The sequence below is a fragment of the Scomber scombrus genome, chromosome 24 (genome assembly GCF_963691925.1).
Source record: "Scomber scombrus chromosome 24, fScoSco1.1, whole genome shotgun sequence".
Classification (NCBI taxonomy): domain Eukaryota; kingdom Metazoa; phylum Chordata; class Actinopteri; order Scombriformes; family Scombridae; genus Scomber; species Scomber scombrus.
The window spans coordinates 12926305-12953086 of record NC_084993.1 but is presented as its reverse complement, the minus strand read 5'-3'; the positions used below and the strand labels follow the sequence as shown (position 1 = coordinate 12953086).

At 41.5% G+C, this 26782-nt stretch overlaps 1 protein-coding gene across 2 annotated transcripts in view; it reads right to left on the bottom strand.

Annotated features, from left to right (window-relative positions):
- Positions 1-26782, bottom strand: part of LOC134006645 (vang-like protein 1) — a 57982-nt gene that overhangs the window by 11825 nt on the left and 19375 nt on the right. For both annotated transcript variants that reach the window (XM_062445590.1, XM_062445591.1), the window contains exons 3-5: positions 24390-24516; positions 4719-5150; positions 3932-4107 (exon numbers count right to left, since the gene is read on the bottom strand). In XM_062445590.1, the coding sequence (XP_062301574.1) occupies positions 3932-4107; positions 4719-5150; positions 24390-24516 (735 nt within the window). The remainder of the gene's footprint in view (positions 1-3931; positions 4108-4718; positions 5151-24389; positions 24517-26782) is intronic.

The following is a 26782-nucleotide window of genomic DNA, read 5'->3' as shown; positions in this document are numbered from 1 at the left end:
AGAAAAACAGGAATGTGAAGCAGCGGCCGCCTGTTAACAGAGGAGAGATACATGAGAGAGGTTGGCTGAGAAAAAATGTTCACGTTTGCGGCTACACGTGCGTGCACATGAGTGTGTCATTTGCATCTATATGGTCCAATTACCCACGCACACATGTATCTATGTTTGTGCGTGTGTGTGTGTGTGTGTGTGTGTGTGTGTGTGTGTGTGTGTGTGTTTGTGTCAGGCTGACCAGATGCTGCGCTCCAGTCTGCAGGGAGCGCTAATTAGCCGTGTGTTTACAGTCACAGACGGACAACAGAGCGAGGCAGGGCCTGCTGCCGGCCGAGCAGGGATGAATGGGCGCAGCTTACAAAAAGGACAACACCCCCAAGGCAGCCAGCTAACACACCAACCAGACCATTACACACACACACAGACATACACACACAATACACACACACATGCACTTGTCTGACCTGTTTCTACTGATCCCAAATCAATATGAACATCAATACGCTTTAAGGCGTGTTAAAAGTTCAAGTGTCAGTGGGTGTCCAGTATGTTTGAATGACTCAGCAGATTTTTTTTTTTAACACTTTTTATCGCATTAGCTGCAGATCACATGTATTTCATATCTGTGCCAACAATATTTCAAAGGGAACAATGTGATAATAGATCATCCTCCAGGACTTGTAACAAAATCTGGTGACGCTGCTTTTATTCTCCCAGTAGCTGGAACAGCAACTTGACGGCTTTCTTTTTGCCATTGTCTATTAATAATGAGTATTGTATCGTAGTCATTCAATACACTGTGTGTGTGCGTGTGAGTGTGTGTATGTGTGTTATGATGTAACATTATTTTTCTTTCATTTTAAATGTGCAACATTAGCATATTGAAAATTGCATAAATTACACTAAAAACTGTATTTTTGTCTGTTAAAGACCTCTGAAGTCCAGTTTATTAAACATTTTTTGCATGTATGAACTATGTATGGAGCCAAAAATAATGAGTGGATAAAACTACACCTAAAATTAGCACTTTTTCCATTTTTTTCTCAAAATTTGTACCAATGTACAATGAAGAATTAATAGAAATATAACATGATATAAGCACAAAAACTCACAATGTGACCCTTTGATTGCTGTATGTTTACTTCCATTTATCTTTAATTGGCTCACATCACATTCAGCACTTCTTTTACACTACTATTACCACTATTATCAGGTATACTATCTATCTTCATACTGTGTTAAACATAGAGTAAATCCACTGTATGCTATTATTGCTCATATTGTATGTGTAATATTAATATTGTATTACTATCACTACTTGCTCCTTCTTTACACTACCTTCCATATATCTCTGTGTGCACTTTATGACTGTTTGCACTGTTAAACTGTTAAACTGAACTTTCTGATCAGTGGAATTCAGTTTGGTGTACTTGCTGTCACCCTGACTTTAGATTAAGTGCGTGCAGGACACGTCTTGTGTGAAATAGTCCACCTACAGAAAGATAAAAAAATGAATAAGTGCAGATCTATCATCCTTTCTTGTCATAAAAGTGTTCCATCCATAAATCCATCAGTTTTTATAGTTCGCCGTAAGCAAGAGAGCGTGTGAGACAGAGGACTGTGTATTGATACCAGGCAGCGACCAGAGAGCTGCTGTGTCGGGCTAAAAATGGGATCTTCCTGTTTTTCCTCAGAGACAGTAAGGTCATAAAAAACCTGGTTGGTCTAGCCCGAGCTGTTCTTTCCTCTACACACACACACACACACACACACACACACACACACACACACACACACACACACGCCTCCCTTTCTTTCATTCCCACACATACATTTTAGGATTCTTCAACACTACCCCTCCCATTAACTATTAATCCCTCTTTCTGTATTCTGTCTTTCGCTCCCTCCCGTAGCGTCCCCCCTCCCGTTGCTGCCGTCTCCTGGGTCTCTCCTCTGTTCTCCTCCCTCTGTCTGCGGCTCTTTTTCTAAGGAGTTTCCTCTCTGAAGTCTTCCCCGCCCTCTCCTTTTTTTTCTTCTTCTTCTTCTCCTGGCACAATTTCCTCTCCCTATTAAAACACTTTGTCTACGCGCCCTTTTTTTTTTTTATCGTCGCTACATTTTCCTTCCGTATTCCTTTAACATTCAATCTCTCTTTCTCCATCTCCTCCCCTTTTCCTCCTCTCTTTCCCTTCCTCCCACCTCCAACTATGTAACCGCTTACTTCCCCCCTTTTTTTCCCCCCTTCCGCATCTCTCACTAGAGGTGTCCCAGTTTTTTGTCTTTCCCTCTGACTTCATCTCGCCCACATGTCCTCTGTTTCCCTCCCTTTCATCCCAACCACCCCTCCCAATGTGCTCCTCCTCCCTCCATCCCCCCCGGTCCCTCTCGTATCAACCTCGCTCCCTCTGATGTACCTTCTCTCTTGTCTCTTCCTCTCATTCCTCCTGTCTTCAATCCTCTACGTGCACAGAGGTCATCTGGGTTTTTACACTGCTACTCTGCTCTAAACGCTCACAGCATCTCTTTACGCCTCTGCAAGACATTGCTAAGTTGTTGACTCATTTATGGTCATCAAAAAAAGACATTTCTATAAGATATGTACCAGTGTGTCTGTATGCACCTGCTATAAATAACTAAGCAGAGCTACAGCAGCTCAGTTACAAGAGTGTCCCATCTCCTCCTCCTCTTCCTCCTCCTCCTCCATTATTCACACAATTCCCCAAAATGACTTTCTGATGTCAGCTTCAGTTAGAAACCACGAACGACCCTAAAAAAACCTCACAATTGTCAGACATGGAATATGTAACACTGCTGGCTATTAAAGTAATGGCTTTTGAAAATGTAGACAGAGATGTTCATGTCCATGTGCAAAAAAAGGAAGCAAAGATTCATGATAAAAGGTTTTCTATCAGAAAAATGTTCCATTATATAATTAATTGGCCGACTCAGCGCCTTCCTGGATGATGCTGCACTATGTTGGGTCAACTTTTTATTGCAGGATATCATCATTTATGAACATTCTGAAATTTAAATGAATGTAAAGTAGGGCTCAAAATATGTTCATTACCACGTTTAATTATTGTGCAGCACTGCCAGGTTAAAATATCAAATTTTAAGCTTATTTGACATGAGAATAAAAGTGTTTAAAGGTTCCTTAAATGATTTTTTTGTTGTTGTGCATGTAACATATGATAATCAAGTGATAAATCTAACATCATAAAAAACACAAAATATGAAGTGTGAATGTTCAATTGAGACTGGTGCCGTAAGAGTTAAAGAGATGCTACATGTCTGATCCGTAAGATGTCTGTGTCAACTTCTCTGTCAAGTACTGGCTGTCACATTTATGTAATGAGATGCACGTCTGAAAGTAGCTTAATAAAAAACACACACACACACACACACGCACACACACACACAAAAGCCTGATCAACCATCTCACACTCCGTCTGTCAATAAGTGTCAGATTGAAGAGGTCAAACTTCCATCAACACTTGGAGTATATAGAGCGACGTTACTGTTAGATCAACGTGTTTCGGGTTGTGACCTTCATCAGGGTTATGATGTTAGACTTTCTTCCTGCTCAGTGCAGCTTGGAAGTAGGTGAAGCTGTGATAGAAAGCCTTACTCTGCTTAATAAGGGTTAGACTGACAGCAGACATCAAGAAGAGGACAAACAGAGGCTGTCACCGCTGGCAACAGGAACAGTTAAAATGACAATATTTAATTAAATACACAGGGTTTTTGTTCAGCTACAGCCTTTCTTGGTCTAGTGTGACCAGTTGCTGTTTAACTGGAGAGTTACAGTTAATAACTCTTCTCTACTTGTGCTGCTGTTCCACAAAATTTAAGCAAAAAATCACTTCTGCCTCACCAAACCTGAAAGGTGAAAACGCCCACATATATAAACTGAAACTAGTCCCTTGCTGCCTCTCACCTGAGCTGTCCCAGGTTGTACTGCCTCATCTCGCCGTCCGTGGAGCGCGTGACGCACACGGAGAAGCACGGCTGCAGCTGCCGCAGCTCCAGCAGGACGATGGCCAGGTAGTGGATGAAGAGTAGGGCGTCCACCAGCGACACAGCGTACTGCACGATACCCTGGTAGTTCTCATCCTGGAGGGGGGGAGGGGGGGGCAGCGAGTTATATTATATTATATTTAGACTCCTATAACTACAGGCTGTGATAATATTCTATCTGCTATATGTGTATGTAGTGAAATGTGCGCTGACATTTCCAAACAAAAAACACAAGCGCCAAATTCTCCTGCAGGGATACAACAACAAAAAAAACAAGATGTAGAACATATGAATATTTAGATGTATTTCAAAGGGCTGCCAGCTTTTTAAGACCCCCTGTTCCTTTATGTGTTTGCAAATACATGTGTGTGTGTGTGTTTTCCTGCAAGCATTGAGGGATCAACAGTGATTTTAAATTATGACTCACACAGTAAACACATGTCACAGGGGAACACAAGTAGCTGTGTTTTTGGTTGTTTTTGATTTTGTTGAGCTCCTAAAGGCATTAAAAATGAATGTGTCGGCAATATATGAGACCTCTCCCACTGCTATTGGAAATATTTGCCTCTGTGTGTGTGTGTGTGTGTGTGTGTGTGTGTGTGTGTGTAGACTCGCTTGAATTTCCATGTGTATTTTTAGTGAAGAGTGTAAATTTACGAGCGGCGCTATTATGTTTCACCGCCTGCTTTTCCCTCCTCTCAGCTCACCTGCGAGTCGAGTATCCTCACGCCGTAAAACAGCCAATAGGAGATCACGAAGACCAGCACCAGCACGGCGAGCAACGCCCGGAAGACGAAGACCCGCGGGAGGCCGGCCCGCGGCGGCCGGAAGAAGAGCGCCCAGACGGCCAGCAGCAGGATGAGCAGCTTGAAGGCCACGGAGATGAAGAGGCCCTCGCAGGCCGTGCCGCAGCTCTGCAGCTTCTCGGGCCACAGGATGTGGGGGAGCACGAGGAAGGCGAGGGGCGTGAGGAACACCAGCAGGCCCAGGATCACCGCCAAGGTAAGGGTGAAGTAACGGCGGCAGTCCAGCCCCACGCTGTCCTCCAGGTCCTTGGTGATGCGGACGATGTCCTCCTGAGAGAGGCTGTGCTCGGATGTGCCGGTGACGGCCGTGGTGGTCTCGCCCCAGTTGTCATCCTAAAAAATATGAAGGAAAAGAAATCATCATTATAGCTTCATAAAAGGACAAATACAACCTGAGTCAGCTGTAATATTACTAATATCGAATTGGCATTGGCTCAAAAAATCCAGTATGGGTCAGGCCATATTAGGAATTCACTCTCTGTGTCAACTGCAACTCTGATGAATAAATTAACATTCTTCTCATCATCTGTCACTCCTCCTTTTAACAAGTAGGATGTATAATATTAGAATCAGGGAGAGGAGCATATGAAATCTAAAAATCACCATGCTTCATGTATATATATTTATATAATTTGAAATGTTTCTAAATTATTAAGGCCACAACGTTATTTCTACAAATTAAAAGACTTTCTAATCAGAATCTGGTTGGTTAGATAACATATAATATAATAAAATATCAATAAATTCCCCGAATGATTTATTTCAAGAGAACATTGGTGCCAGTAAAAAAGTCTCATTAATTCACTGAGCAGTAGTTTTTTATTGCATGTGTGGATTCTTGTTCCAACACTTCACTTTAGTGTTTTCTCAGCTGGCACGTTTCCTCACATCTCCAGCGGAAGGGAGGGGAAAAGAGGAAAGGAAGAAAGTGAAGGAAATGTTTTTTGTAGGTCTAATTAAGAGAATTGAAATTCAACCTAATGACTGGAGCAGTTCTAGTTAAAGTAAAATATGAAAAGAGCAACAGTAGGATGAAATTAGGGCCAAATATAGCTTTTTAACTGGAGGGGGGAAATGTGAGAGATGACATCAGAGGATTGCAAATAAAAAGAGACAAAGCCCTTATCTGCACTGTGCTCCTGGAATACTGTTGTATTTAAATCCTCTCTCTCTCTTTCTCTCTCTCTCTATTTTTTTTACCGTAACATTTTCCTACAAATGTTCCTCCTCCAATCGAGTCGCGTTATGACGTTTGAAAAGTCAACCGAGGGAAGGGAGGTTATTTCCGAGCACGTGAGAAAGAGAGGGATAGAAGATGGGAAGTGAGGTGGAAAAAAAAGTCAACAGAGCCGAGCTGCCAACTGGGCTACGCTGACGTCTGGGTCTGACTGCATCCGCCGATAATGAAGGTCAGCAGTGTCGGAGCGGAGCCGTTAGAACAACACAGATAAGAGTCTTTACACGGTAGTCATAACAAGCCTCTGTCAGTGAAAAAGAAAAGGGGAGATAATGAAGTGGAATCAGCTACTAGAACATTAAGTAACCCACTGTTACTAAAATGCTTTCTCTTTGTAAATGGCTCCTAGTTTAAGGACAGTATTTGCAGAGAGGGGATCATAAAAGGGTCGATGCAGGAGATGCATTATTTTAAACTGGGGGGGATTGGATGGAGGAGGATGATGATGATGATGAGGAGGAGGAGGATGGTGCATTGGGACAGAGAATATCCCACTGGCCTCGGGGTTAAAACAGCAGAGCGAGATGAAGCAGAACAATGAGAGGTTCCAGGCAGTATGCTCAGGTTATCTTTGAAGCTACGGAGAGAAGCTGCTGCGTATACTCATCTACTAATAATAGAAATTCATCACCGCTACACGAGATATCAATACTGCAAACACACACATATTTACTGGATAAGAGGAAAAGCAAGATTCTCTATTTGTTCATCTTATTTTTTCTCTTATATTTTGGCTTTTTTAAAGGATGGTGATATTCTACATTTCTCTCACTATCAACAAATCTCATAAAAAGACAAAAAACAACAGTAAATAAGTAGGATTAACAGGTATTCTCTGTGTGGCCAAATCCTGATTTAGTTAGCATCTAAAAAAACTAATGTGTATTAATCCGCAGGTGAAAATAGTCCCCAAAAAATCCACTATTCACTCTGGTTTGAGTAACGTGTGCTAAAAACTACAATGCTCAGCTGCTTTAAGAAATATTTTATAAAATAATATAATATTCATTCAGGAAACTTTTTGTTATAACTATATATTTTTAGAATGGATTTTAAAGATGGACCTCTTCAGTAGTAATGAATGGATTTGGGGTGAGTGCCACAGACACAAAGAAGTGAAAGCTGGACTAAGACATTGTTGTTTTTGACCTTATCATAATAATACCAGCTTTAAACTACGGCTGGTTTTTTTGTGTGTGTGGATGTGTTTAGTGTCGTTTATCTGTAATCTGCAATATCTTAAAACCTCACTTATCGTGCTTCCTGAAATGCCGGGGAAATCATGTGTGTCTTTTGCCAGTTCAGCATTTTCACTGTTATGCTGCTGCAAACAATGACCCCTCCTCTACCCCTCCATCGACCTCATGTAACACGAGTGAGGATCATTATAGGGCAGCTGGATGATGTGAGTTTTTTTTTTATTATAATAAATAAAAATGTGTGTGAGGACATAAAATCCAGGCAGTTTTAATCAGCTCCAGTCAGAAAACTCCAATAAAAAACAATGAACAGTGAAACATGAGGTAACGCTTCTATCTATAGCACCGGTCTCATTGACGGGGAGACGACATGTAAACTGATGACTCGGTGTCGGTTTTCAGGGCCGGCCTCGTCGATCGGGTCCAGCGCTCACATCTGTCTCGGTCTCTGCTGACCTTTGACATGACAATGTGCTCGTAAATACTCATCTGACCGTCTGGTGCGTTTTACAAAGAGCTCAATATCACAACTGACCCGTCTCATGAGCAGCAGAGCAGACGCTGGAATGCATGAGTTGGGTTCAGAAAGGTCAAAGAGTGAAGACGTTATCATGTCTCTGTGAGGACACACGCTGACATTTAGTGCTGGAGGGCAAAATGTATATATGTTATTTATCCATGTAAGTATATAGATCTAAAACAGACATTGGAGTGTAGGAAATAATACATTATAGATAAGCTGAGATTTAAAGTAATTTTTGCAAAGAAGTCAGTACACATATCTGTAATGTTTATTTTGATTTGTGCTCTTAAAAAGAAGAAATGTAAGTTTGAAAGTAGCAATGTGTAAGTGTTGAAATGAGAATGAAAAGTAACATTTAGTGGGAGTCAATGCTAACATTAGCTACCACTTTCCAGGTGTAGAGCTGGGTATCATTAAAACAATTATGATACCAGTATCAATCCAAGTACCTTAAAGTGATACTGATACCAACTGAGTACATTCTATACCCATTACACATTTAGAACATTTAGTCTTTTATCCGGTGTAACAGGCGTGTGGTGTAGACATACTTTAGAGCATTTAGATGGCATCTTGGCTGCTGAACTGCTGACTGTGACTTCACCACCACAGACGGGTTGTAGCTGCTGTGGCAGTCAGCCAATCACGTCGCATTAAATCGACGATTTATTGGCTGTGGGCAAGTCCCTACAAATAGTCATGTTTTTTAGCTCTGGGTGCTAAAACGTCTTGTATTGATGTTTCTAGGCAATACAGGTCCATGGCATGCTTCAGTCAGTAGCGCACACTGGTATTTAACAGGTTAACAGTGAATCTCATAGCAGTGCCGGTCCTCAGATATGAATCAACCACCACCATGGAACCCATATACACAGTATGGCTTCCAGTGTATGTCAAAGTCATGAATTTATGTATTTAACTTGCAATTTTAAAGTGATAACACAATGCAACATGCTGAAAACACACACACACACAAATAAATAATACATATTGGAGTCCAGTCAAACGAAGTGGAGATTGTTTGGGAACAGAACAGTGAAAGCCACTTCATTAATAATGAGAGAGACAGACAGGAGAGGGCCTTCAGACGCTCCACAGAGACCCACGCAACAGGCTTTTTACTCACATGAAGCAATTATCCCCGACAGAGAGCTAAAGTAAGCATGGACCTTATTATTGTGTTTTGTAGAGAGAGAGAGAGAGAGATGAGTGCTCGGTTACACGCAGATTCACAAATCATATGTGATGACACCCGGCATACCTGAGCGGTTACACGGCAACAAGGAGATATTTAGTCAGAGCAGAAACACCAAGCTGTGTTTAAATGTGGTTTGTTAGGTAAATATATGTACAGAGCATCTTTCCTGATTGGCTAATGATGGATTTTCAAGTCTAGCCGGTGAACCTCTGTGTGTATGTATATGTGTGTGTGTGTGTGTGTGTGTGTGTGTGTGTGTGTGTGTGTGTGTGTCTGAGAAAGGAAATCAATAGGCATTAGTTGTCAGAAAGAGTGTGTCTCTGACCACAGTGTACTTCAAGAACAGCCTCGGGGGGGGAGAGAGACATGAATCACAGCTTCTCATGCCTCATGGTCGGGATACACTCATCATCTCATCATCGGCGCTCATCACTCAACGAGCTTGTTTCATAGTCCTGAATCACGCACTGCTGCTTCAGGACTACATCAAGATCTCTATCAGCGTTCTGACACCATGTGTTCAGTGGAGCTCCGAGCAGAAACGCCACTTCTAAACAACACATGAGGGTGAAATGAAGTGATGTGGCAAGTACAGCTGGGATGACTACTGGCTTTATCTGCAGCTGTTTTGACAATTAATCAATCATTTGTTCACGTACGTTTTTGCTCTCTTCTAAGTACTCACATCCAAATAAATAGAAATGAAATATGAAGATACAGCCAGAAGATGGATAGCCTGTAAGTTTGACTGGTTAACACGTTGTCTCTCAGTCTCCTCCCTGGATTCTTGTGGTCATGTGTGAGGTTGCCAAGCAAGCAACAGAGTCCCACATATAACCCCCCATAAAACCACAACTTGTCATCTTCACACTTTGGTTTGTTTGAACAGATTAAATATATGAGATAATGTGTTAATTAGTGAGCTTTAGAAGTGCTGGAAGGCACATTGTGTTTAGTTTTTAAACCTTTTAGACAGGCTACATGTTTGTATGCTTTTCTCCAGTATTTATACTAAGCTACACAGTTGAAGAATGATCTAACACTCCAGAGAGCAAATAAGCAGAGTTCCCAAAATGTCAAATTCAGTTTTTATACCGTTTTTTATGTCTTATGATGTAAGATGCTAAACATACAAATCTTCCTTGTGTTAATAAATCTATCAAATGGTTATTTTCACATGTATTCATGATACAATCATGTGTAGTGAGGCTACAATTAATATTTAACCATTTTTCATTGTTGATTTATCTGACCTGAACTGAACTGATCTGAACTATGTAATGTTTGTTATTTTTCAAATGATTTAATATAAACCCAAATTGTTGTCGAATATGGATCATTTTTCACCTATTAAGTATTGATAATAATATTAAAACTTTATTTATATAGCACAAATGCTACAAAGGGCTTTCTGTACAATGAAGTAGAGCAAAGAAAGAAAACAGACAGAACTGTGAGATAAAATATAGAATTCAAAAACAACTAAATAAAACAAGAAAGAAAGAAAAATCAAGTCCTCCCTCACTTTACACCTACTCTGTCTGTTGCAATGAATCAATGGATCCTTACTACCTGGGCTTTCCCTCTGCCAGCATGACTAAAAGTAGACAATAGTGACCCACATTTCCCCTCAGGATGAACTAATCACCACAGTCTGATCTGGTTCAGTACCAACAGGCCTGAAGCAGGCTGAGGTCCCATTCATCACATGAAAACAGGTAAAGCACAGAGGAGCAGAAGAGAGAGAGCGAGGGGCAGGAAAAAGGAAAAGGGCAAGAGAGGTTCAATAATGAGACAGCCAATTAAAAGAGAAGAGAGGGATTGATCCAGAAAGAGAGGGGAGGGAGGAGGGCGGAGGGAAGGGCAGCGGCAGTTCAAGGGCCATAGATGATTACAGTACTATGTGAAATCCTCCACTCATAACTGCGTGAGTCAAGAATACACGCATGGTGACTGCAGCACCTGTCAGGTTTACTCTTGTGTTACATCTGCAGTGATTTATTCAACACACACATACTTTATAAGATAGTTCTCTGCTCTGAGCCCTGCTGAGGAGAGCCATGAGATACTAAACATTCAATATGACACAGCACCAAACTAACAGATGGAGAGGAGGAGGAGAGGAGAGGAGAGGAGAGGAGAGGAGAGGAAGTGAGAAAAGAAGAGGAGAGAAGGGAAGAGAGGAGAAGAGAATAAATGAGAAAAGAGAAGAGAAGAAAGAAGAGGAGAGAAGAGAGTGGGTGAGAAAAGAAGAGGAGAGAAGAAGGGGGAGGGGAAAAGAAAGAAGTTAAAAGAAATGGAGAGGAGAGGAGAACAGAAGAAGAGAGGAAGAAGGGAAGAGAGGGGGGGAGAAGAGAAGAGGATAAAAAGAAGAGAAGATAGGAAAAGAAAGGAGGTAAGAAAAGAAGAACAGAGAAGAGGAGAGAAAAGAGAAGACAAAAGAGAAGAGGGGAAGAGAATAGGAGAAGAGAATAAGAAGAGAAGAGAAAAGAAAAGAAAGGATGACAAGAGAAGAACAACGGAGAGGAGAAAAGAGAAAAGAAAAATAAATAGAAGAATAAGAGAGGAAGAGAAGAGAGAGAAGAAGAGAGTTGAAGAAGAGAAGAAGTTGATAAACCAAACAACAAAACCACAGGCTTTCTTCCTCTAATGAAAACATTCCTCTTATTCTTTTATGGGACACATTTGAACCACATTTCTGCAACGCTAGCAGCTCCATGTGCACGAGCTCATTCTCATTTTTCCTGAGGCGGACATCAGCTGTACCCCTAACATTAAACTCAGTAAATAATCCTTCTTTACGCGAACATTTGGACTTTTTTGGAAAAACACAAGAAAAACAACATCCTTATTTCCCAAAATGTTAGACTAATCCTTTAATATGTTTCAGCAACATACTATTACTACATAAAGCTGCCAGAACTCCTCCAAAAAAGAAAAAGAGTGAAACGATCCATCTTCCACCTACAAAAAGTGGCGGAATGAAAGAGAGCATGAACACTGTATTTAGAAAGAAAATAAACAGTGTGTGTGAAATGAGAGAAGTAATCTAGCACTGTGGCGAGCGTTTGAGGAAACCACTTCCTCCGTTACATTCCATCCAGCATTAACAACGGCTGAGGAGAGAGAGCGGTTTCGAAAAGCATGCAGAGAGACTGCCTTCAACTATTTCTTTGATGGGAATTCGGCGCGGCTGCAGAGACTCCTGCAATGTGATACGGCGGCCGCTGAGCTTTGAACGCACCCAGCGTGACATCAGAACTGCACTGAGGCACTTATTGGGGACGCTTGTTGTTGGGTTAGGAGAAGTTTTATCATGTTTTGCGGCCTTGTTTAAAAGAGCTTGAGGGTGTTTTTTTTATGATATATTATATGGCTGATTTAGACTGCCAAAAAACAACTAACACAGTCTCTTATGATATTCAACTGTTAGAGTAAACTAGTTTTTTACCTAGTTTTAACTCTAATAAACGTTTTTATTTTACTTTATTTAAATGTTCTAAACATTTATATCATCCTTATTTTCTCTTTTATTCCTTTTCTTCATGTTGCCACTTGTTCTGTCTTTTTATCAGCTTGTAAATCAACTGTAAAGCACTTTGAACTACATTAACCTGTATGAAAGCTGCTATATAATTAAAGTTTGATTGATTTGATAGAGAAACAAGCACAATTACTCACATAAACCCACACAAAAACACACTAAACTGTTACAGCAAGGAAATAATTACCGTAATAACAGAGCAAAATGTGCACAGACATTGCTAACGTGTATGCTGGTATATATATAGATAGGTCACAGGCTACACACTACATCAGCCAGCATGCATTTACAAAGCTTTACATGGAGTGTTTTCTGTGTTCTTTCTACATCAGAGTATATATAACAGCTATTGTCTCTCACAGTAAATCTAATGTCCACTAAAAGCCTGTTTTCTGTTGTTGAGCTCTTAAGTGGGGCCGCAGACAAAGCCCCCTCGCTCACAGCAACAACGAGTGCACTCTACTGACTCCTGGGAGGTAAAAGGTGTGTAAAATATAGCAACAGCCAACATACATTCCCGAAGAGCTCTTCAGAGCCATTAAAAAATAAACCACACACCTTTGTTCAAGCTGTGGACAGCGTGTGAGTTCTGCCAAGAACTTGTCAGGACAAGGAGGGGAAGCTCTTTTTAGTTTTCTTAGCTAATTCACAGGGTACATAAACTATAAGAGGCTGACAGCTGAGCGGTGTTTGATTAGGAGGCAAATTGCTGTGTGGTTGGAGTGGATTAAGCAGAGAAATGTGAGGTAAAAATGACAGGAACACAGGACTAATATAGCAACATAGAATTTGGTGTGACTAATATGTACTATTAGTGAGAAGTGATGCAGTAACCTGGGTCCATACACGTCTAAGAGTCATACTTAAGACACATTAGCATTTAATACCACAAACTACGGTATTCATGTTGTTGGACCTGAGAAGAAAGAAAGAAAAAGTGGTGGAATATTTGAATGAATGTTCACATCAAATGCAAATAGCAGGCTAAAACTAGAGCTCGACCGTCATATCTGTCAACCCATATTATAAGCCGATAGTGGCCTATATATCTGTATCAGTGATTATGCAATCCAATATCAGTTGGGTCCTAGATTAAACTATCCAATTTTGATAATGCGTACTGTGTGAGCTATATGAGCTTTATTAATAATGCCCAACAAAAGAGACCTCTACAGCTGTAAACTTTTATTCTCAAGTTGGTGAATAGGACTACAAGTAAAGGATGTATATTCTGATCTTTCTCTTAAGCCCAAAGTCTCACTGTTAGCAGTGTGTTAAATGGTGTGATTGGTGAGGTCATTGGAGGAAAGACAAACTGGACCAGCTACTTAATGTCGCTGAGATCATCCGTCTGCCTTCAAGAAATCATTAACTGCAATGGCAAACTGAAAGAAGGAAGGATAAGACAAAGATTGGTACAAAATGTGCAAAACACAATGTCCCAACAACTGAGTACCAATGAGAGTTGAGCTGGAAGAATATAAGGTCCCTTTCAATTATGCACTGCAACCCTGAACTTTAGACGTTACCCGCAGGAGCTGTATGTGAGAAAACAAATGTCTGCATCAGCTGATGCGGACATTAAAAGGACTTTACTCTGCCAGCTCCCCGGTACAAAGTTTGCGTAATGTCCGAATGAGCACACGTGTGAATAGAGCTGGTCACTGTCCAGAGAATTCACAGTGAGAGAGTGGGCGTGTTGATGATGTTTCTATCATGTGACTGGGGCAAAACCAGAAGAATACAAACATCCGAGGGCGAGGACGCCGAATACATGTACAAATATGTAGATACATGTACATACATAGCCTCGTCTGTCATCTTCCATTGTGATTTCCAAAGCGTACTTTTACCGTGACGTCCTGCCTCCTGCACGCTCCCTCCAGCCCTCGCCTAAACCAAAACCAGTATTTCCAGTCGGTGAGAACATGTTGGACATAGACAATTTCCTGTCATGTGCTACATGTGTGAATGGGCAACACCAGACAATGTCCAGACCTGATTCTCTGGAGAGTTCTTCAGACTCAGACTCAGATTATAAAGCCTTTCTGGGACTATGTAACCGTTGGCAACATCATTCCATCTGCGCCACGATGGACCTGAGATGCACTGAGGATGCTTTAAAAGGAAGAGACAGATACCTGACACGAATTAGTGATTAAAAGCAGTGTGTTCATTTATTTAATGGAAGACTTTGACAGTTAAAGGAAATATTAATGATGGAAAATGAATCATTTACATGTAACAACATGCTGAAATTGAATTGTTAACAATTCAATTTTGGTTCCATGTCTTGTTGCATTTGTGCTGCTGTCATATATGTTGTTGCTTTTCATTCATGCATTCATTTGAAAGCCCCAGTAAAATGTAAGTGTTGTAAAAGAGGGAAGAATAATACATTTTAGATGTAAGTTGGATAAAAAATAACATTAATAAATAACATAGTATCTTCTTTCCGCATCAGCAACATGTAAATTTAATGTTAGAGCACAAAATGCTCAAGTATTGTTTTCCGTGACGAAAACACAGAAGTGCCAACATATACATGCATATCTGCTATCTGCTATATACACACACTGTACACCTACAACCATGTCAAAGCAGAGTTAAATATCCAGGGTCAAACTACAGTATGTACATCCTCTCTCATTCTGTACATTCAGCACATACAGTAACAGCCTCTCAGTATATCAGTCAATCCCTAAGGCATCATTTCTACTGAGTCAGCAAACGTGTTGATCAGCTGTGTACCTCTCGGTCTCACCTGGCTCGGTTTGGTCCTTGGTCCACTGGAGGTGACCACAGGAGGTGAGAATGTATAATTAGAGTTTCCTTCTATGGTGGTAACAATCACTTCCTTTATCTCCTCCACAGTCTCACAAATCTCCAGCACCTGCAACACTTCATCCACCGCCTCCATCGCTGTCACCATTGGCAACTCCATTTCCATCCCCAAAAAATCCTTGTTCTGTTAAACTTTACCTCCGTGCATCATCTCTGTACTCTGCCGCTGCTTTTCCTTCTCCCGATCCATCCCAGAGTATGTGTGTGTGTGTGTGTGTGTGTGAGTGTGTGTGTGTGTGACCGCCCTGACTCTCCGCTGATCTGCGCTTTATCCGTCTTTATATAGAAATCTCTCCCATCATGCCTCAGGAGGTATTGTATGGGACTGTGCGCTCACTTGCCACATAATGTAAGGGGCTTTATGGAGGAAGATTGAGAGCGAGGGAGCGCGGCGGAAAGAGCGGGAGAGAGGAAGAGGAGTTGAGGAGGAGGGGGGGGGGGGGGGGGGGGGGGGGGTGATAAGATGATCACATGGGATGTCCTGACAGCAGACAGGATGGAGAAAAGGAGGGGGGGTAAAAAGGATGGATGGATAGAGGTAGAGGAAGAGAAAAGGTGGGAGGTGGGGTGAAAGAGGAATGGATGAGCACAATAGATAAACATATGAGTTCCCTCCCCAGCCCATCAGAGGCAGAGTAAACAAAATAACATGCCAATTAGGTGCCATCGCCATCCACCCACAAGATGTGTTTCTCCCATTGTCCTCCTCACTCTCCCTCCTTCCCTCCCTCCTTTTTTTTATCTGTCTCTCCCTCAAGGCATCCTCTCTCATTCTCCACCTCATTCTCTGCCCGTCTCTTGCCTCAGCGCCACTCTCTGTCCATTGCTTCTGACCCAGTGAGCACTGTGGTGTGACCGTGCACCAACGGACATGGCTGCATGTGTGTGTGTGTGTGTGTAAGTGTGGGGAAGGTAAGACAAAAACTGTTCCAACCAGCTGATTTACAGTAGAACACCATGACCTGACAGTGAATCTTAAAACAGTCTCTTAGTATTTTATTTGTTTTTCTTATTGTCAACAAATCCCAAGAAAAGACCGACGTCAATCATGAAGAGATTTAAAATCAAAAGAACAAAGTCAAAGTCACAATATTCCATTGTGTGAAAGGATTATTGCATGGGTGGAATATGGTCACAATGAAAAAAATGCAACTCTCCTTCAAAAACAATCCAAATCACACTGTAGGGTTTGTGCTAAATTCAAATGCCCCTAATTTTACGTGGCACATGGCAACGTGACTCATAACAGGTCTTCACCAGGGTCATTGTCAGCAGTAGCTTACACACCTAGATTGTGTTAGACTAATGAATTTAGTGAGAGGATGGTTCTCCCTCAATGTGCAAGATTATTGGTCAAAAAACAAGCAAATGATACGTCATAAATAGAAGGGAGAGGTGGGGAGGAGGAAAGGAAAATAGAGGGAGGAGAGTAGGGAAGGGGTGGACCTAAACTATAAAATGAAGGTAGATATCATGTAGCTACCAAGTCAAGGTGGACCTAATCCTTTCCAAACACATGATAAATTAATCAATCTACTGCCCGATATCAGGCTGTCATAGAACAAAGATGACCAATGTGAAAGAAAGGTGGTAATATCTTTGGTTGTGGCTGCCAATGACACAGTCTGCTGCTATGACCAACGTCTACTAACCGTCCGATAGGAATGCAGCACGAAATGATGCACTGTTCAACACGACACCAATGCTAAACCCAATGAAAACGAAGAAGAAAATCTTGTTGAGTTGTGGCAGCAGAAGCCTTGTTTGTATGCTGGGTCCAGGCTTTATTGTTTACCACTATAGCATCAACACACTATGATGTTTTCTTGCGTCGTAGCCCATGACTCAGCAGATGTGATCATCATATTGTCTACATACCTCAAACTCGATGTAGTACTCAAGTTCATTAGATCCATATGGCACAGCGTGGCTTGAAATAAACTTAGAAGACTGCTGAAATCTCACAGTCTGTAGGCGTCATAACCTGGTCCACATTTTCTCTTTGTGACTACAAGCAGATATTAACCACAAAATCAGCATAATCATCACTAATTCTATATATTATAATACTATCTTTTCATTATTCCTTAAGTAACATTTCACAGCAAAGGAGAAAAGTCTATCTCATCATCGAGACAAAGGTATTTTGTTGCTTTCAGTTCTACAATCCAAAAGGTCTTGCAGTAGAGTTGTCTTTTTCTGATGACCTTTTCAACCACTTCTGACACCTAATGTTCAGTGTATTAGGGTTGCCATGTCCCATTCTTTGTGCCGATGGTATTTTTATGTTCTGCATTACAGTCTACTAGTCTTCTTTTGTTTGTCCTACATAGAAAATCAACCAGAGGGGGTGCTCCAGTCTTTAAACAACATGTGCAGTGTTGCAACTGGCAAAGTGTCTCATTTGATGTTTTGAGATGATGACAGCAACCCCCACATTCCAAAAAGTTCCACAGGGCTTTTGTAGCCAGGTTGTTGGTGTGGGAGGGGGAACCTTGTCTCTTAGGGTCACATCAGAAGGAGAACACAGGTGCTTCTGTGAACAGTGGTTGGAGAGATACATCGCTCCAATTGCATTTCCTATTTGAGATGCTTGATTTACTGTATTGCATCACAAAAAAATATGTTTTTGAAGACTGGTGTGGTTTCTTTTTGGTTTGGAGTAACTGTCTCTATTCAAGGACTTGGCTCTTTGAAGTGATTTATCCACTGTCTTTCTTTTTGTATCCTAGTTCAGTGGAGCGGATCGCCATGTCTGAAGCCTTGTCATCAAACTTTTCCTCTGTGCCACATACTCGTCTTAGTCATTGGAACTGGCAGAGTTTAATATTATTAGTCTTTGGATGGAAACTTTTGGCCCTTAAGATTGTTTTTCTATCCGTGGCTTTTTGATGGATAGTAAGATGTAAATCCCCATCATCTGTTTTAGTCATTTTCACATCTAGGAAATTGATTTACTTTTTGCTGATAGATTTACGCTCTTATTGGTGTTATTCAAGTACCACATGTTCTTCACATTGTGTAAGAATATTTGATCATCCAAACCATCCTATTTTGTCTAAGTAGGGGTAGGATGAGCTCTGAATTCATTTCAATTGTTGATCAATAATATGTGTATCAATAATATTAAAATCCTCATATTTGAGAGGCTGCAACATTATTTGGTCATCAAAATAGTTGCTGATTGATTATCTGTCGACTAATCGATTAATGGTTGCAGCTCCATCTGTTTCCAGCAGAAAACAGTTGTAACAATTGGTTATATTTGCTGTATCATCACTATTCATATCTAAACAACCAACATGTTTATTATAAACTGCTTACTAGAGCACATAATTGTTTACAAGAGCATATAATTGTTTACAAGAGCACAAAGTTCTTTTAGAAGTAGCTTTAAAGTGTACCAGATTGATGCATTTAATTCTAAAATGTACGACATTTTCACGACCTCGCACCCCCCTAGAGGGTCCAAGTTCAACCCCAACACTCACACATAATCCTGTGAGAGACAGACCCCAAATTCCCCTGTTCAAGACCGACAGGGGACCTCTGCTTTATGTCATTCCCGAGCTGTCTCTCCCCTGAGTTATCATCTCTGTTCTGTTAACTTACTGGTAAAGGCATGAACAAAACAAATACTTTAAAAAAAGCCTGTCTAAATCTAGCATGGTAAAGCAGTAAGAACAGTTCTCTTTCTCTCTCCTGCATACCCACCCACACACGCTTGTATCCTGGCAGTGGCACACAGCTCACAACAAGCACAGACACACACACACACACATACATACACAAAGCGGTGGGATAACCGTGAAGCTCCGCGGGGATTCTGTCTCACAGGGGGGGGGGGGGGGGGGGATCAAGCCTTGGAGAAACTCACCACGGGGAAGACATCCCAAACATGAACGCAACCGCGCTGCCTCTTCTTCCAAGAGTCCGACGTGGCTTCGCCCCACGGAGTCGGGGGCGAAGGAGGTACCTGCGCCATGCTCTGCTCAAGAGTCGCCGAGCTGTTGCTGTACCGCGGTATCCGGCTCGAGAGGGCTAGCAGCTGCGATCACAAAGCAGCTGAGTTTAATTGGGGTGAATTAATTGCGCTGCGGGGAGGGTGACAGGAAGGTGAACAGTGGGACGTTCTGGGGGCGCGAGTTCAGTTCAAGGAGTCGAAAGAAGATGGCGAAGAAGAGAAGAGACTTTGCTAGTTATGTTTCGTTTAATATAAGTGACCTCTCATGTATGGTTGGAAATAGCATCAGCATATTTTATGTCTGCGGTAGGGATGAAAGAATTTTGGATGCCTCCCTACGCTTTGGCACACAACAAGAACTCTGTGTGACAATATGAAAAGCTGTTAACTGACCTGAATTAGACTGTAAGCTACGAGCTAAGGTTGTGCAATCAAAAGCCAGCCATGCAAACCAGATAGCTTTAAGTGCATTTGGAGCCAAACTGTCTTTAACTGTTTCCTTACCGGAAAGCGACTCAAAACAACTGGAGCTATATTCTCCCAAAGGAGATGTAAGATTAAAAAAAACGCTCAAACACACAAGGTTATTTCTCTAAACTGCACACAAGCGACTAAAAATAAACGTAGCTCCGCTGTGTGTCTTTCCATTTGTTGGGACAGGAAGGCGCTAATTCTTTAAGAATGCTTTAAGGTTTAAACATATCACATTCCTCTTGTCTTACACGATGTCACTTCACAACACCATCCTGAGCAAACAAAGCTGGCATGTTACACTGACCCCAACTACTTCAATCCACCTCTCACTATCCAACCCAATATCCAGTTACGTACAATAATAACACTGGGATGAATTGACCCCATTTCTCACACAATGTAGTGTCAGGGCCAACAATAGAAAGGTCAGTCCAGGCTTTACTCACCTCCACTGTCCTTTACGAACACCCAGCCAGCAGAAGAATGGTGCTGGTGGTTTTTTCACTGTAAGGCATCAGCCATACAGAACTGAGCTTTGGCCTGGCTCCTGAAATTTGGAGTGACCTGCTTGGAAGTGTTCTGTTCAAACAGATCAAGCTGACATCAAGAGAGGTGTATGATCAAGATTCAGAAAGTGTGTCTACATAGGAATCTGTGCTCAAACAAAAAAGGGTATGTTTTTTTTTGCTTTTGTGTTTATACCTGAGCTTAAACGTGGCTCACGGCTGCTTTGATACGTCTCCTGCATTTTCTGAGCATTTGCCGCCAAGTGAGATCTGCTATAACAAACACCTCATCCCTCAACAGCTGGCAAATCCTCTAAAACAATCCCTCCTCTCCCTCCCGGCCCGGTTGGGGTTTTTAACTCAAATCTCCAGTCGTGCTTTCTGACACATTAACATGTAAATCAAACAGCTCTTCTTCTTCTTTTTTCCAGAATTCCCGTAGTGAGGCATCGCAGACGCGTCACCGCCAATGAGGAACTTTTTTTTGTGCTCCGATTGTGAGGACGTCCCCGCCCGCCCGCAGCGACGTGCTGCTGCTCTGTCAGCCAAGACTCTGATTAAGTCCCAGCAGCGGAGTAACGAGCGTGGCGCTGAGTTGGAGTCAGACCGCGAGGGGCGAGACTGATGCACGCTGACACAAAACAGTCACAGGCGGCGGCGTATGTGAGACGGCAGACTCTAAACACACACACACACACACACATACGGATTTGTGCTGAGCCTCTCTCTCAGTAGAATTGGTGGCCCTGATTACTCAAACTAAAGCCAAACACTCCACTCCCTGTCAGCGGCACCACTGCAGGCCACAGCATGAATAAGACATGAAGAGAAAAAATACTAAGGATGGCTGTGCTCTGTGGCAAATCCTGTCATGTGTTAAAATTAGACACACTAGGCAGACAAAAAAAACACACACATGCGCGCACACACATGTACGCAGGCACTGCTAACGAGTCTTTCCACAAGGGAAAGTAAGCGCCAAGTAGGTCAGTAAACGATGGCGAACGTCGGATCGACTGAGTGTGTTTTGTGTGTTTGTATTTAGGTTAAGCTGAACACTTGATGAAGGCTGCTGTGCCAGACAGTTGTTTAGCTAAAAAGGATGGGTCAGTGTTGGGTAAGCCAAAAATATCCATCTCTTCTTTTGCTTCAAATGTGTTTGACTCTTGCCAGAAGCAAGTTTTGAAATTCATACTTGAAAACACTGCACACATTTCAAAAGACCAATCAACTGCTCATCAAAATGCCTAAAACCTTCCTCACATTCTAATATCTGAAAGCGTCTGGAGAGTTCTCAATTCTAAACTGTAGCCGCATAGATAAAGGTTACTCAGATGTGGACAACAGATGAAGGGAGAGGCAGATGTAAAAAGGGGTCGACCCTCTGACTCAGACTGACCTCGAGCATTACAACCTGTCATCATCAAACTGAGCTGAGCGGTTGCTTTCTGACTCCAAAACCACCACGAGATCAAATCCAGAGCGAAAACAATTAAAGACTAGAGAGGCTCCGAGGAAAAATAAACTTTAAGGCGCTCATGTGTGGAGCAGGAGCGAGTTCAAGCTTCAAGTGTTTCAGGTTTGAAGGGAAGAAAGGTCTGCTATGCCGGTTTAAGAGCTGCTTGATTCTTGATGGGAGGCAAACATGGTACAACTGACTCAGGTCTGGTTTACTGTCTGGAAAACTGTTAAAAAACTAGCCAGTGTTGGACTTTCACTGCTACACGGCTAAAGGAATATGTGCTATTAATAATGTATCAGCCAAAAAATATGTTGAGTATGGCTGGAAGGTATAAACACTGGTCGGAATCTTCTTCATACTGTCTCTAGGGTATGTTGACAATGTACAGCTAATAATATCACTGAAACAAAGTTACTACAAAACCACACACACACCACATGCTACTTGTTTGGTATTAAAAGTCAGAAACTAAGATGTCACAGACAAGTGCTCAACCTGAAGAAACTTGTTATAACTTCTCAGAGCAAAAGGCAACAAAAAAAGGATGGTGTTTGCTCATGAGATGAGAAGGTCTAAAACTGGGTTAAGCTAACCTTACTTGAAGTCCAACACAAGACATGTCAGTGATGTACTATTTTGTTATTAAAAGTCAGAAAGTAAGATGTGACAGACAACTTCTCAACCTGAAGAAACCTTTGAGAACTGAGGCAACAAAATAAGCTGTTGTGTAACAAGAAGTTGGGTTATGCAGTTGATGAGACGGTCTCAAACTGGGCTAAGCTAACGTAACTTCAAGTCCAACACAAGACATGCTAGTGATGTACTATTTTTGTATTAAAAGTCAAAAACAAAGATGTGACAGACAACTTCTCAACCTGTAGAAACTTTTCAGTATCTTTTAGAACAAAAGGCAACCAAAAAAGCTGTTGTGTGACAAGATGTTTGGTCATGCAAGTGGATGAGACAGTTCCAAACTAGGATAAGCTAACGTTAACATTAATGAAATCCAACACAAGACATGCTAGTGATGTACATTTATATTAACATTACAAAAAAAAACTAAAAACAACAACAATTGTGCCAAGAAAGACAGGAAATACCTTCCCGAAAATAAATAAATGAATCTTAGTACCTGAAGCCTCATCATTCAATCAAAGTGCTTACAGTCACACCAGCAATTAGACACATCCGCAGGAGCTACCAGTAAAGACAAACCACAACATTAGTAAGTGCTGTTTCTGTTTGTTGCTTATATAGTTCTTTATTTCAATCATTATTCACGTTCTGAATCTACAATAACGGGATTTTAACCTAATTGTTAGTATTAACACAAATACCTCATATAAATCCAGATGTATGATCTTATATATCATTTTATATGAATCTGTTAATGACTTAATGCTATTTTAAAGACTGTCAGATTTGGATTATAGCCAATGTTTGGACAGACACATTTACTACCTCACTGTTCTCTTCATATAAGGATTAAACAGATGAATCATGTTTTGGCACAACATAACCAAACACCAAACTCCAGGTAACAAATTGGCTATTACTCAATTTCCCTCAAAGTGATTTTTATGACTGTGAGTAGTCTTGTATCCCCTAAGCACTCTGAGGAACTTCACGCCTTAACATGCCAGCTTGCAGCGAGCACCAATGAAGTTCCACGGCGCTATCTGATCAACCTGTCTTTATTTGTTATTTTATCTGACTACAAGAATGATAATCAGGTTGCTGTCTGGAGTATGCAATGAAAACATGAGTCACTACACTGCTCGTTAGCCGCAAACACATCCTGATGGCGTAGCCTATAATTTACCTCGTGCTCAGCAAATGTTCAGGTTATCATCTATGCTGTAATAAACCTGTACCATAAACAACAGGCAAAAACAATTTCCTACCTTATATTTCTCCCTTATCAAATAATCCATCACATAATCCATTTTGTGACCCTGCATTCACAGATATCAGAGTTGTCATTATTATTGAGGGCAGAGTTAGAGTTTTGACTGACAGTCTGAACAGCTAAGCTGTTGTTTTGGCTTGGCCTGGTCCATTTTGGTGGGGGGAGGAGGGGGGCGGGCGCTGAAACCACCACCCCACCTTTGCGCTGGACCGGAATCGTCGATTGACCTACAACCTTGCGGTGAAATACGGTGTTTGTCCCTGACAAGATAGATTAAAAAAACAAAGCTGTAACAAGCAGAGAAGGCAGACTGCTGTATCCATATCCTGTTAGATATTTGTCAGTAATAGATTTCCTGAAAGGGATGGCCCATACCTCGCCAAAAGTGGACCGGCCCTTCTGGCTTTTGCCCTGGAATACCAGATGGCCTGTCCCAGCCCAAGCAGATAAACACAATTATCATTTCAATCTCATTTCGACTGCTGACCGATAAATCTCTGCTGCTCCAAATCCTTCATAAATCTGACTAGAGTTTCCCCATCTTATATCAGAGGCATCCACTGAGAAACTTGCCGCAACTTGTAAGTGCATTTCTCAGTAATAATAGGTAATTGAGGTTAAAAGATGTATGTATGGAAATAGTGAGGTGAAAGAGGCGTTGGGAGTGGTTTGAAGTGATGGTGTGGTGTTTAGAGGTTGAGTTCAGCCCTACCTGGATCTGCTCACCCCGAACCGACAAGTCGCCCAGCAGCGGCTCTGCGGGCGGCGTGTTAATTGTTACGGACTTTTCCGAGCGGCTGTCTTTACTGCGGGACTTGTGGCGGTCCCGGCTTCGCTCCCTGAAAACAAGAAGAAGAAAAAAACATAAATCATGGTTAGTGTTGTAAAGTCCATCCAAGTAAAAAACACTTGAACCAAAGAAAAAGTTCCCCTCAGGGACAGTAAAGTGTATCTTATCTCATAATCATTATTATTAAACCATGTTTTTGATGCTATTTACGGTCACCAATAGTCATCCAATGTATCTACGTTTCATTGTGTTGTTGTGGGGTTCACCATTTCCTCTTTGGATTTAAATTACCTCCCTATGTATAAGGGATTTAAAAGGAAACTCTGCATTTATGTAATCCAGCATTATTGTTCTGTTCTTAATCTTAGTCTTTAATCTCATTGATATTGGTCAGTGTTCACTGGTCACTCATCTAATGACATATCAGAGCTGCATTAAGTTACCATTAATGCCAACCTATATTCAAAGAGTTTAGGGCAAAGTCATAACTCCTTTTACTGTGTCCTGCTGTTCTTTTCTATGTACTGAATGAAACCAGAGAGACAAGGTTCATTATTGGCTGACTTCTCTATTAAGACAATGTAAATGTTGTTTGGTTGTAAATACATACAGTATATCAGCTGCTTGTTTCCTTCTGTTCTATTTCTGCTGCTCAAATGTTGGCTGACCCCACAATTATGTGACCTGTAGTATAAACCATGTGACTCATCAAATCAACCCGGACTGAAGGCTGAAGGATTATTGTATAACTTTGGCCTTTGACATCATCTTTGCATTTTGATTCATTCTAATCTATAGCGAAAGAGCTTAGTGGACCACAAACAAGTTACTGTGATAAGCGTGCTGGAAAAGACGCAGGCACTTCATTTACAGTATGAACGTGCAAACTTGGATATCAAAGACATTGGCTGCCGCTGCTGCTGTTTGAGTCAGATAAGACCAGAGCTGCTCCCTGTGTGAAAGTGGAGAAAATAAACTGTGCTTTGTTTCGGTCTCCATTTATACCGAACAACTATAAAGCCTACATGAACTCTACTCCACATAAACCCCTCCTTACTCTATCCGACTCCCTCCATCACCGCATCACTCCACTCTCTCTCTCTCTCTCTATATGAGGCCCTCTGTCCCTGTGAGCTCCAACATATGAGCTCCATTAGCCAGACTGACCCTGCACTTACAGCCCTAATCCTTTGTGGAGCGTGAACGGCGGGTATCCTCCACGTCTTCGGCGTGGCATCGCTGTGGCCACATGGCGCAGTGCCCACTCTGAAGCTCCATTACTGCAGAGAAGCTCAACGGCCCCAGTTAATCCCTCGTCTGTCTCCTTCCCCCTTTGACTGCTGCCATCGTGGATATAGCACACATTGTGATGAGGTCCTCTGCAGCAAATTCAAAATACCTCCAAGTTTAAGTCGAGGTATTGTGTTGGAGAGCTCACAACAGAGTCGGGGAAGATCTCATATAGATATCAACATGCTGAAGATGCTGTAAAAAAGATCCATCAGCTCTATGAGAAATGAAAGCGACATCCCAGTTCTTCGGTTGCACGTATAGAGAAGACAAAAGGATATTTGGAGTTTTCTTTGTTTTTCTAAATGGTTTCCTGCTGTCTCTGAGCATAATGCTTAATGATAATTGCTTCTTTTGTACGAGCTACATTACAACAGAAGGGTAACAAATCGAATTAGCCGCAACGCTGGAGGTTTGTTTTGTGTCGCTCTTATTTACAGGCTTTGTTAAGACACTCTTAAACACTGTTACATGCATCCATTCTGTCATATTCTATATTTTTCGGATTGATGAAAACACCATGAAATGAGTCTGCCCCAAACCTGACATGGCTTATTCTTCTGTACTAGTGCTTAAAAACTATGAACAAATGACACCGTACCAGTCTTTTTTAATGATGTTTAATGGGTGAGTGTGTCTGTGACTGAAAGTAGTCCCTAAAAAGCACTATTAACTCCTGTTTGAATAACATTTGCTACAGACTACAGTTCCCAGCTGTTTTAGGGAATATTAGGCTTCTTTTGTAATGAATCTACATATGTGTGACACATTTTTAATGACTCCAGGAGGAACAAATGTGTGTGTTGCTTCTGGAAGATAGAAAATCTTACTGAAATAGACATAAACATAATGTTACTTTTGGTCTTTTCATGGGATTTGTATTCAATAATAAAATAAAGAATAATACAAAGGTTAGACAAAAAAATAGTCTGTCACTGCCAAATAACTGCTTCCCATAAATAAAGGCTCAAACTTCAAGTGACCCTTGAACGCTCCTTTCTCAAACAATAACAATTCATAACCAT